General features: G+C 45.5%; 1 protein-coding gene across 1 annotated transcript in view; it reads right to left on the reverse strand.

Annotated features, from left to right (window-relative positions):
• The window catches only part of URB1 (URB1 ribosome biogenesis homolog), a 44,769-nt gene that overhangs the window by 18,228 nt on the left and 13,788 nt on the right, over window positions 1–12,753 (reverse strand). The window contains 10 exon segments of the mRNA XM_033084652.2: window positions 24–225; window positions 1,122–1,983; window positions 2,611–2,790; window positions 3,330–3,554; window positions 4,105–4,301; window positions 5,187–5,357; window positions 6,062–6,200; window positions 6,852–6,968; window positions 9,203–9,322; window positions 10,130–10,242. Coding sequence (XP_032940543.1) covers window positions 24–225; window positions 1,122–1,983; window positions 2,611–2,790; window positions 3,330–3,554; window positions 4,105–4,301; window positions 5,187–5,357; window positions 6,062–6,200; window positions 6,852–6,968; window positions 9,203–9,322; window positions 10,130–10,242 — 2,326 coding nt within the window.

Below are 12,753 nucleotides of genomic sequence, written 5' to 3' on the forward strand. Positions count from 1 at the left end.
GGAGGCAAGCACACACTGCCCACCTCTCTTCACTCCCTGCTCTCTCCAGAGCAGCAGGAAGCTGCTCCATTAGATCATGCAGCTCTTTGCTTTCCAAAGGTGGCAACAACTTGGAAAGAATTTGCAGTCTCACAGAGGCCTCGTGTGCCGCTCCAGCGTCTGGAATCCCAGCGCGGAGCTCCTTCCACAGGGCTTTCCTCAGGGCAGGCGTGACAGCAGAGACAACTGTTGGGAGAGCAGAGGGCACAGGTCCCACCACCTGCAGGTGTTCATCAACAACACACTAACCCCAAAGCACCTTCTAATCCAGGCCCAGACTACTCAGTTTCTAGGAAACGATGCTGCAGCAGCTGCCAATCTGTTACAGAGAAGTGCTCCATAGAGGCTCACTTCTTTACCCATCCTCTCCTTCCCAGGGTGCTGACAAGGTCTTACCACTTCTTGACCTTGCAGGTAGAGCTACAGCCCCAGTCAGGCAGTTTCCTTTGCTATCTACATTTCTGGGCAAGAAGAAAATGAAATTAAAGTGACCCTGCTCTAGCCAGTTGAACTCTAACTCATCGCTTACTAGTTAGAGAATTTAACACGCCTGTCCATAGATGGAATGCTGCTGCTGTGGGTTTAGAAAGTTCTGGACTGCCAGCTTAGGAGAGCATTACTGTAGCCAGCCCACAGCTGGAGATTTGTTCTAGAAAGAAAATTTCTGGACTCTGTAAAAGTGAAAGCTCACGTTCTGCAAAAGCCATCTGGTTGTGGCATTGCACACTCCAGACACTCTTCTATCCATGCCTGAGCAAAAGGTTTTACCTCCTGTACTAAACCAAGAGAAGCACAATGACAGATTTCCACATGCACTAAGCATTAAAGAAAGGCTTCAAAAGAGAAACCTGGGCAGCAGTAACTGTAAGAGCACTTGGCTTTACTCTAAGAGGCAAGCCTCAGAACAGCTCTTCACCTTTAGTGCTGCAGAGGTACTTCCAAGACACTCATTAGAGGTCAGACATCCAAGTTTTTTATCACCTTTATCTGTGGTGTGAAGATTGCCTGCCCTCAAGGTCAGCAGATCCCAAACAGGGAATCTGGCCTCCTGAATCAGTGGCAGGGCTCAGTGGTGCCTTTACCTGTGGCAGGTCGGCTGAAACCATACAGGTCTCTGCACTGCAAATACACATTAATGAGCGGAAGAAAGCTTTCCATGTGTTTCCTCAGGTACTTCCCAGTGGCACTGCTCAGACACCAGAGCTCAAACTGCAGCAGGTGAGTCCTGGAGTGCTGGATCAGCATGGCCACAATGGCCAGGGAGGTGTGGGAGCACTGGGCAAGACAGTGAGCCTGCACCTCAACACCAACTGCGAGAGCAAGGACTGGCTCACTGTGGAGAGCCTGAAGGAAAACTTGCTCCAAATCTTTGCTGGCTGATGCTGACATCAATTTCCCCAAAGATTTAATGTGCTCTGCAGATAGCAGAAGTTCTCCTTGCTGGGGATGTCTTTGGTAGCTGTCCGTAAGGAGCTGCACCAAAATTTGTCCATAGAAGCTCAACTGTTTCCCTATTTTAGGGGATTTTTCAGATTTCTGAGAAGTCAAGCTCATCTCAGGAAGTTGCAGCATGGTTAAAGTGATCTCCTTCAGCTGAGCTGCAGTCATGTGCATGTGCAGCTCCTCCAGAGCCTGCAGCTGCTGAGACTTCCTGGCATAGACTGGGCTTGTGTCCTTCCCCACAGTCTGCGGCTCTTCCAGGACACTTCTGGTGATAGCTTCGAAATACTTGGACAACATGTATCTGTGATCCCTTGTGATGTTCTGCGGGATGGGGGCACCTGCTCTCAGCAGCTGGAGCACCCCAGAATTGAGGTGAGCTCACACGAGCTTTACAGTGACAGGCTTCAAACCAGGCTGAGGAATAGAGCGCAGTTCCAATGCCAGGAACCAGCTCTCCAGTGTAGGATGTCTGAAAATCAAGGTGAGTGTATCCTCCAGTGTCTGTAACAAACAGAGGGAACAGTATCACTGAATGGATAATCACGGAGCAGGGTAAAAAATAAACTCACTCATCTGCCTATTTTCCACACCTTCTCAATTACAATTATTGAACACTAAATTGTCTTCTTGCTGGCCAGAGGATAAAAAACAGCAATGAATTACAAGCACACAAATATCATTCTCCCAACATTTATGCTGTGGGATTTATGGTGGTATACTGAACACTCTGGATATGTCCAAGCTCCAGAGGAAAACTGAGGATTGAGGGGTTCATCAACACACTCGGATCTCCACAAATTCACAGAACAGATGAAAAAGGAGGAAAAATCCACTCCTCAAATATATAATATTAACAAGGCTTTACACAGGGCTGAGGTAACACATTTTTTTCTGCAAAGGTGATCGAATTTGGGACCTCTCCTGACTGTGTTCCAGCTCAGGGGTGGGACTGTGGGTGATGCAGCTGGGTCACATCTCCAGACAGTAGTTTAGCAACCACACTCTCTATGTTCCTAAGTTCTCCTCCAAGACTTTAACAACACCTCTCTGATCAGCAAAACTACTCCCTAGAGAATCAACCAAATCAGAGTTTACTAACAGGTGCCTCTGTATGCAGAGATTTGGTACCTTGTCATTTGAAGACACTTCTGTCATCAGGGACTCCTCATCCATAAAGAGATCCGCATTAGCCTGATGCCCTTCTTGTTTCTGCTGATGCTCCAGCTTTATTTGATTGCCCCGGCACAACAAGATGTTCAGCATGTCCACATAGAGGTCAACAAGCTGAGGACCCAAAGTTTTACCAAGCTACAAAAATAAAGACATCTTGGAAGTGAAGAAACGAGGAGGATGGCAGCAGAAGGGTAATTAAACAACAGGAATAGGAGGTAACTAAGAACTACTTAGATTACAGCCTCTTCTGGGAGAAGGAACCACTTCCCTATGTAGAAACCTGATTCTAAGAGAAGTCTTAGGTTGCCAAATAAATAGTGACAGAATTTCATTCATACTGTGACATTTGGAGGTACACAGGCCAGTGAATTTTACTCTCTCCAAATGCTTCTTAGGGAGAGCCAGGAGCCAGATTAAAATCTCAGGTTTCATTGCGGTCACACCCATCAGCAAGGTAACCCATGCAAAGTAAATCCAAGGCTCTTCAGTAATAAGAAGTCTCATTTGTTTACAAATTACCTGCAGTTTTGTATGGTGTTGTGTAGCCTCAGAGTCAAGTACAGAAAAGGGAGTTACAGAACTGGAACCTCAAGTTTCAACAGTTAAGTCATTTGTACCTTCTACATTAAAATAAACCAAACATAACCACAACATTATTACAATATTGCTCTTACGCTGCTGAAGTTCTCCACTGTGGATTTCAGGTATAACAACACGTGCTTTACTGCCAACAAAAGCTGGTCAGGTGGAAGCCAGGAAGCCAAGTCTCTCAATTTGGTCTGAACACCAGCTTCCAGCAGGGTGTTGCTTCCTCTCTCATAGGCTCTCTTTAGCAAAGTGCTAAACACAGAATCCAGTGGCACAGTAGGTTCTTCGCTTACCTCCTCGTGATTTTTAAACTGTTTCAAGTGAAAAAAAGCATAAGAGAAAAAGAATGATGACTATGAAACAAAAATCTCTTTAGCCATCCGTGTTTTGAGATGAGCTCTGAGCTGAGCCTGGGGCGAAGCTCCAGGACCACAAGTGTGCAGTCCTGCTAGAACAGAGTTGTCCAGCAGTGCCCCTGGTGAATCTGTAGTGTTCACTGCTGGCCTTACAGAAAAAACCCACCAAACCCAGCCCAGGGGGCCTGTGATCCCCAACCCACCCAGGGGCAACTCCAGGCCCTCTGAACTGAGGCCACTGTATGCACCAGGCTCTGCTGTGCCCGGTGAGGAAGCTGTGTATGAGCCACCCCTGAGTCCTGGTCTCACCTCCCAAACTCCACAAAGACCTCTTGTGGCATCAGAGAAAAGCCCTGGAGCAAATTTATGTCCCAATGTGATCAACAAGAAATACAGAATTAGATCAATAAAAATGCTCTTTCTGATGGAAACGTAACGTCTATAAACTGTGAGGTTTTTATACAAATGCTGGCTCAAGAATTCAGTGACTTCAGCAATTACATACCACAGGTTCCTGAGATTGCTTGGGAATCCAGAGTTTATAGTACTGGTTAAAGCGGTAGAGCTGAGGATAATTAGCAACTTTCATGGACTCAAGATCTTTATCATAGAGTTGGAACATCAAGCAGAGAGCAAGGGGTTCTCTCTGAGAGTGCAGGAGCTCAGTGAAAACAGCAACGAGGTACTCCACAACGTGTGCTCCTAGAAAAGCAAAAACAAATTTAACTACTGACATGAGCACAGACACTGGGGCAACCCTCCTTACTCTGGGCCTGGGCAGCAGGCCACAGAGCATCATCCAGAAATGTACTGAGTAAGATCCAGAAGTGTTTGGAGTGACCTAGACAAGTGCTCCTGACCACTGAGGTACCTGAAAAATCCTCCACGTATTAATTAGTTCATGATGAAGCAAATAATCTATCTTCATTATGTTCTGCTAAACATGCCAGTGTTTTAACAGGAAAAAGACCCCTGCCAAGCACCACCTCAGAGAACAAGCAATTTGTACTGAGGGGCACACACCCCAGTTAATGTGTACAAGTTAAACAGAATTCTCTTTCAGAACTGGGGGTTTTCAGTCCACCCCAGGTGCTACTTGACCACCAAATACACATGGAGGACTTGGTGAGCTTCTGTGGGCTTGGCAAATCCTGCTCCAAGCTCAGCTGATGCCCCTGTGACTCCACTGCTTTCCTGAAGGAGGTGGCAGAACTTGGCAATACTTGCCACCAGAGCTTCATTCCTGAAAAACCTTCCTTTGGAAAATGCATCCACTTCCTACTCACCAGCACAGTGTTTTCTCCCTGATCTCAGCCTGAGCTGCCCACAGCCATGGAAACCACCTTCCTCTCCTGATCTCCACACTGGCCTAAAAACACTGTTACAGAAGCCAGCGACTTCCAGACCCAGATGGTGCATGCAGGGACAGTGTCTCTTCTCTTTAGGATCAGGGAAAAAGGGCAGAAGCACCTACAGAACCTCAATGCCCCTCTTGAGCAGGAAACACCACGGATTATTAAAAATGGGTAAAAATGACGCCCCTTTCACCCCACTGGTAGAAATGACACAACACAAAAAAAACTGTACCTGTTCCATTTTCAGACTGAAGCAACAGTATATTCCTGGCTTCTAACGCAGCAGGGACAACAGCACTGAAGGGAAATGTTTGGATAATCATGTCTTCATTTAAAGAGAACCCAATTGCTTCATCAAAGCCATCACTGCCCTCAATCAGGACATCCACCATATCCAGGACATCTAATAAGGGAAGAAAAAATTCTAAGCAGAGGATCCAGACTTACAGGAAAAACAACAGAGGTGGAATGCAACACTCTAGAAATGCAAGGCATCTTTTTTACTTCTAAAAAAAAAAAAAATAAATCAAAAAAAGGATGAAAGCCACATTTGTCACACAGTACAATGGTAAGTGCAACACAAAAATGATGCCTGAACCTTCACTCTGCCTTTCAATGCTGCTGTCCAGCACAGAGAAGCTGTGGTTGCTCCTGGATCCCTGCAGGTGTCCAAAGCCAGGTTGGACCCTGGGGCTTGGAGCAGCCCGGCTACTGAAAGGTGTCCCTGTTCATGGCAGGGGTGGAAGTGGCTGAGCTTTAAGGAGCCTTCTCACCCAAACCATCCTGGGATTCCATGATTCTGTCAACAGTCCCAGGCAGAAGCGCTAAATTTCCATTTTAGTCCAAAAATGCTGCTGCAAGAGCATGAAGAGAGATTTCAACTACTGTTGAAGTGGCACAGCCACATCAGAAATTACTTTCAGGGGAAAAGCGGAAACTTTGAAATTCCACCTTCTACTTCTGATACCAAGTACACGTGGAGGGCTGAATCCTGGAGGATCCTCACTCAACAGGATTTCTAGAGTTATCCATCCCCAGTTTGCTGATTAGGGCTAGAAAATGTAGCCCCAGGTCAAGAAATTCTGTTGTTGATGGGTTACCACACACCGTCAATGTGAGAGACAGGGATGCTGATGCTATCAGAGTCCTGTTTAAACACAGCCACCTGGACCATGCTGGCTTCCTGAACCAGATCTGCTGCCTTGTCTGTGTAGGGGTAGGGGTTTGTCACCAGCTTGAGCAGGATCTGTCAGGAAAGGTGGAGAGAAAGGTAAGTGCACTGGCTGGTGAGTGTAGGGGAACCATACGTTACTAAGAAGGACTGTGTGCTAAAAGTGGGTGCAAGCTGGGCAGGGTAGCTTGTAGGAGGACAACTTCCTTATCACTTCTGCAGGATTTTGTCTGTAGAGCAGGTTCCTGCTCTACAGGAGACACTGATAGGGAAAAAGTTCACTGCAATTAGGCATCTAGATTGCTACCACAGGCCGAGTACCTGGGGAGAGAGCACTGGGAGTGAAGCGCTGGGCATTCAACCTCCTGAAGGGTAAACAGGAACCGTCACCTTTCCTTGTCAAAGACCACCAGTTACTGAGGTCTGATCATTTTGGCACCTAAAGAGGAGATACAAGCTACCCACACCTACCACACCCTACCCTTATACCAACAATGCTGTAATACCAGCTGATCTTTCTGGATTTCAGTTTCCTACAAATCATTTTGCTGTCCTCCCACTCGAGACAAGAAGGATCCCTCCTCTGTGTCAAGAATCCCAAACAAGGCTTTTCTCAGAATTCATTCGCTGGGCTTCGACAGGTTTCTCAACAATAGCAATAAAATCTCGAGTTTCCACTAACACTATTCTTTACATTGTTTATCCAGCTAATTTGAACACTGTTACCCTTTCCAAAAACTGAATCACTGCTTCCTTTTGGTCTTCTTTTGTATTATCCAAGTGTTCCAGCCAAATTGAAAGTTCCTTCCACGTGTACTCAAACACTCCACTGTCACGTAAAACCTGCCCAGGAAACAAAGGAGGTGTGTAAATAAACTTCAAAACACCTAAAATACAAAACACAAAGAGATACATATCTTTCTGAACAGTAATTCCATGATTCCTTCTTTTGGGAAAGAAAAGAAGAGCAGGTTGAAGAAGAGTAATATCTGCCACTCTCCTTACTCCCCTCAGTTCAAGAGGTCTCCTTCCCACTCTCTAGGGGGACTTCAGCTGCATCGTGGACAACAAAAATCCTACTTCTATAATTTTTGGAAAGCAGGCTATACTGCTTTCAGAGGGTTGGACATCTTCATATCATTAGAGAGTAAATTAAAAAAAGCACCTTAAAAATAGTCTGTAGGGGAGTTTTAGAAAACCACTGATCCAACAAAGGAAAACCATTGCTAAATTAAACCTAAATCAGGCTACTTGTACCTAAAACAATCAGGCAGATGGATTCACAGTCGCACAAATGAGCAGTGGGTTGTGACCACAGCAAGGTCCAGAGGGAAGTGCAAGTTGCTGGGTGTGGTGAGGTAGACTCAGAAGTCCCACAACCAAGACACAGGCTTGGACATATCCAGAAATTTCCCCCCACTTTCTGGCTCTCTAAATGCAGGCCCTGACCACAAGCACCCAAACTTGGCGACCCTGAGCTCCAGTTCTATGAGCAAGAAAGGAGGAGGGAGAAGGGGAAGGAATTGGAGTGACATCATGGCTCCACTGCCTGCCCCTAACTCTCAACAAGAGAGGAAACCTTGCCCAGCCTCCTGACTCTGGCACCTACACTCAACGACTGCAGTTACACAGGATGAATCTGTGCCCTTGCTCCTCTCCATACGCAAAATAAAAGCAAGCTATCACAACTCATTTCTTCTACATTTACTCTGTGTACAACACCTGCAGCTCTAAAAATAACTGCTGTTTACATCAATCTCACAGGGTAATTCATACAAATAAAGAAAAAATGATGGAAAAAGGACTCATTCTAATCTAAGTGACTATTTTTGTCAGAGTCTTGAAATAGAAATGCACTCCCAGCTCTCACAAAAACAGGCAGGAGCAGAATGTAAAATCCAAAACCAAACCTTCAGTAAAGTGGTACTGTACAGAAAAGTAAGTCCTCACTATCTCTTCTTAGCAGCCTTTCTGCTGATGTACCTGCCCTGACTTCCCTGTCCCAGCACTCCCTTCAGGGAAAATGCAAAGGACTGAAGTGCAAAGCGGACAAAAGAACAAGTCAAGCAGTCCATGTTCCCACCTGGCAAAAGAATCCAAAACCTCCGGGAAAACAGCACCTTCGGAGCAGCTCTTGCTTGAGACATTGAGAACTGGGAGACCAAGTGAACCTGCCTCTAATCCCTTGCAAGGATCAAGGGCAACTAAACCCCAACTCGATCACTGTAACTTTGGTCTGGTGCACTGAGCAGTACAAGGCCACGCTGGGATTGGAGCTACGTGCAAAGATTCAATGCACAAAGCTGGGTACAGATTTGTGTGCCAGGAATACTGCAGGACACTGCATGAGAAGCCCTGTCCAGGGCCAGTACCCAGTTCCTGGAATTTCTCTTGGCAGGACAGTTTGGCTGCATTTATCCCTAATGCAAATCTCTGCCCCTACTGAGATAACTAAAGGGTGCCCTCTTTTAATAAGCTGCTAAAAACAACAGCCTCTGGTGTGTCGTGGATTTGTAGTTGACCAGTTTTTCTGAAGAGTCTAATAACTGATTTAAATGTACAGAAGAGGATTTTGATTAATTTCTAAGACAAAAAGTACTCCTTGCACCAAAGCTTATGCCAGACAGTAACAGAGAGGACCACTCTGCAGGGCCAGAGCAAACCAGGTAAGGCTTCTATAAAAGGCTGGAGTGCTGAAGTACAGATTACATAAACATTGATAAAAAATTAAAATCAAAAGTAATCTCTTCTTCATCAATGTCAAGACCTTTGAGGGCACAAACTACACTGATTTATTACAGTATCAGAATTCATTCAGCCTAGGGAGGTGTGCAAACATTAAAGACATTTTCCTTACTAAAGTCAGCTTACAGCATTTATTTCTGTAAAATATTCCATTAATACCCAGTTATCTAACAGCAAATTCCAACAACAGTCACAGGAAACAGGAAAGAAGACTCTGTTGACCACACAATCCTGCAGTAAAGGTAACCGCTTTAAGAAAAAAATTTACAATCCTGAAATTTCAGACTGATGGGAAATAGTGAATATCCTGATATTTTAATTCAAAAGCTTACCTTAATGATTAATTTGTAGGTGGAAATTTTCAGATGAGAATGGGTACTCGTAACAAACATTTTCATCAGTAAATAGAAGACTGATTTTTCACCAGATATCTTCTCTGTCTCCGAGATGTCCTACAAAAAAAAATTAAAAATTAAAAGTCCTCTGCTACAGCAACACTCACCAGGACTATGTTGCACTGAGAAATACCAAGGCCACAAACAAATGGGATCATTTACACTACTCTGCATGCAATGAGCCAGGATCATTGTACTCACTGGTAAAGTGCTTTCCTGGAAAGTGGAAGAAGACTGTAGTAACAGAAACCCCAACTACTACAAGGACCCAAGAAAAAGCCACTTCTCTCATCAATCACGTTTTACTCCCCAGTCATTCCACATCTATCCCTGTTTATCACACTCCATGGGTATCTCTGCTCCTCCTCAAAGTCGGGTCCACTCCCTTTTCCTGACATGACAAGCAAACTCTTGACAGAGCTCTTATTTTACAAGCCTGCAGTACAAAGGACAGCTGGGGCTCTGATGGTTTCTACTATTTACAGAGAACGCTAAAAAATGTTGGGAGTCTTCCACGGCAAGGAGTGGGACGGCTCCCATCAGCGGCTCATTTCCCTGGTCTGTAAACTCAGCCTTTCCAGACAAGTGGAAACCAGCATATTCTCACTTGTGCTCCTTTCCAGAGATACAAAGAGCCACAGGAACCTTCTCCTGTGTTCATCAGGGAGGCAGGAACTGTTGTCCTTGTAAAAAACCTTTCAGCTGAGAAGGGATTTTTCAGTACTGCTAAGACTGTAATTCCTGTTGGTTTTACAAAACTGCCACTTCCTAAAAGGACTGGACTTCAATTTAAAACTAGCCAATAGCAGATAGAAAGATGTGAGGACAAGAGACCAAGGAAAAAAACTTGCATCAGTCTCCTACCTGTACTCTAAACCAAGCAAATTTGTTTGCAGGAAGTTCCAAAGCCACTTTCAGGATGTGGTGCTGCAGAACAGGAGGGACCTCCATCCGCAAGCCCTTTTCAGTGACTATACCTGAGGGGTGAAAGCAAGAAACCAACTTCAGTTTGGTCCATCTTCCAGACCAACCGTGAGACAAGCTGGCAATTCACAGATCCTCATATCATGGGATCCCCAAACACACTGTGACTAAGGTTGGCCAACCCAAGGTGGGAATCCAGCCCTCAGAGGGAGATCCCATCACCTGAGCCCAGCAAAAGCCATTGGTCTTGCACAGGAATATGAAGTCTCAGCAACCCTGAAAAGCTGTGACGTGCAGGCAATAGAAAGGATGAAAAAACTGGACAGCAAAATATAGAATTCAAGTCAATGGGAAATCCTCATACTCATACCATGCTCCAGACAATGGAACTCTACACTCACATCTTTCCCTGCATCGCTGTTATCACTGGCACAGCCACAATAACCTCACTTATCCTGTCACAGGCGAAGCTCTTGCAATGCAATCAAAACCTGAGCTGCCCACCCCTGACCTGCACTAAGTGACACAGAGACATCAGCTGTACAAAGCACTGGTGCCTGAGCAGGATCTTTGTGGCCCACATTACAGAAACAACAATTTAACTTTCCATTTTACAGTCACCACCAAGGCAATCCAGCAGTAAAGAAGACCAAACAATACAACTCCACCAGCTATTTAAAGAGCATATTGCTGTAAGGTAGAAAAACATGGTGCCTTTGGTCCATGTTTCCATCAGAGTGATCAGAAGGAGCAACAGAACTCTCACACCGGCACATCTGAGAAAACAAAGTCTCCTGATTCTTTTACACCACCATCATGTCTCTTCAAAATCAACACCCAGGCTCACTCCACTACATTTGTTTGAAAACTACACTTTATTTTCCAGCCTGTTTAACTCTATTACTTCATAATGTACCCAACAGATCCACAAAGAGACTTCTGCCTCACAAAAACGTGTCCTGTCTTTTCTCCACTTTGAAGCAAGGAGACCAGTGCAAGAAGTAAAGGGATAAACAGGGTATGTGATCTGATGAGTCACCAAGTACAAACATCAATTAAACATATTTTGACAGAGGGAGAAAAACCTCATGCATGAGACAGTTGATTTAGAGAGTGATTTTGTTTAAAGTCCCTTTTTCTCCGACAGGTCAATTAAGGCATTTACATAACTCCCACCTTTACACATGTCAGGCCCTGCTTAAACACACAGGGAGCTGCTCAAGCCAGGAGGCCCACAAAGAGCAGCGATGCCCAAACAACCCTTTGCTTTCTCCCTCAGTCTCAGCTCTACATGGCTGTACCAGCTGTACCACAAGCAGCACTGGGGGACCTTCCCAAGTTTGTCAGGCATGGTTTGCCCTTAGTGAAGTCACGCTGGTTGTCAACAAGGCAAGTCTGTGCCTTGGCAGAGTTTCTAGGAGAATGTGCTTCGTGACCGTGGTCCAGCACAGAAGTGAGACTGAGTCGTCTGTAGTTTCTTGGGTCTTCCACTTTTTCTTTTCTAAAAATGAGGGCTGTGTATCCCCTTTGCCAGTCAGTGGGAACTTAACCACACTGCCACAAATTCTCAAACACAATGGGTAGTGGATTAGCCACTTCCTTTGTCAGTTCCCTCAGGGCCCATGGATGGATCTCACCAGATCCCATGGATCTGACGGAGCATGTTCAGGTTCCTCAGATGGGCTTGAACCTGATCCTCTCTGACAGTGGGCTCAGGACCTTCACTCTCCCAGTCCTGGCATTTGCCTTTCCCAGCTTGGGAGGCTTGGCTGGACAACTTGCCATTGAAGGCTGAGCCACAGAAGTCACTGAGAACCTCAGCCTTCTCCACGTCCAGGGTAGTCAGGTTTCCCATTTCCTTCTGGAGAGGGCCCACATGATCCCTGGGCTTTCGTGTGTTCACAATACACCTGTGGAAGCCCTTCCCACTGTCATTTCACATCCCTGGCCAGACTCAGTTCTAACCAAGCCTTAGCTTTCCAAACCCTATCTTATCCCTAGCTTCCCATACAATTTCCCTGTATTCCTCCCAGGTGACCTGTCCTCACTTCTACCTCCTGAAAGCTTCTTTTTTCTTCCTGTGATTTTGCTCATCAGCTCCTTATCCATCCATGGAAGCCCCCTTGCATTTTTTTCCCAATTTCTTCCTCTTCAGAACTCACAGCTTAGAGGAGGTGGTCCTGGGATATCAGCCAGCATTCTAAGGCCCCTCTGCCCTCCAGAGCTCTGTCCTATAGGACTCTACCAAGGAAAAATCTCTATTACAAGATTCTTCAGAGGACACTGGGAGACTGGGAGGTGCTGGTCTTCACTCCCACCTCAAACTTTCTGTAAGCTATTCTGTTCAAAAAACACTTTATCCTCACACATAATAAGAGTTTGGAAACAACTTACTGAAGGTGGGTAGAAGAAATCTCAGTAAGAGCTGAAGATAAGTGCTCCTCAGAAAGATTAGAATGCAAAGCCCATGAAGACCAAACACTTCCAAGAATGAGACACACAGAGAGGAAGACTCAAGTGAAACCTAGTGCTGACAGCTGGGTGTGGCAGAGCAGCTATGGAAT

The sequence above is a fragment of the Catharus ustulatus genome, chromosome 2, assembly GCF_009819885.2.
Source record: "Catharus ustulatus isolate bCatUst1 chromosome 2, bCatUst1.pri.v2, whole genome shotgun sequence".
Lineage (NCBI taxonomy): Eukaryota > Metazoa > Chordata > Aves > Passeriformes > Turdidae > Catharus > Catharus ustulatus.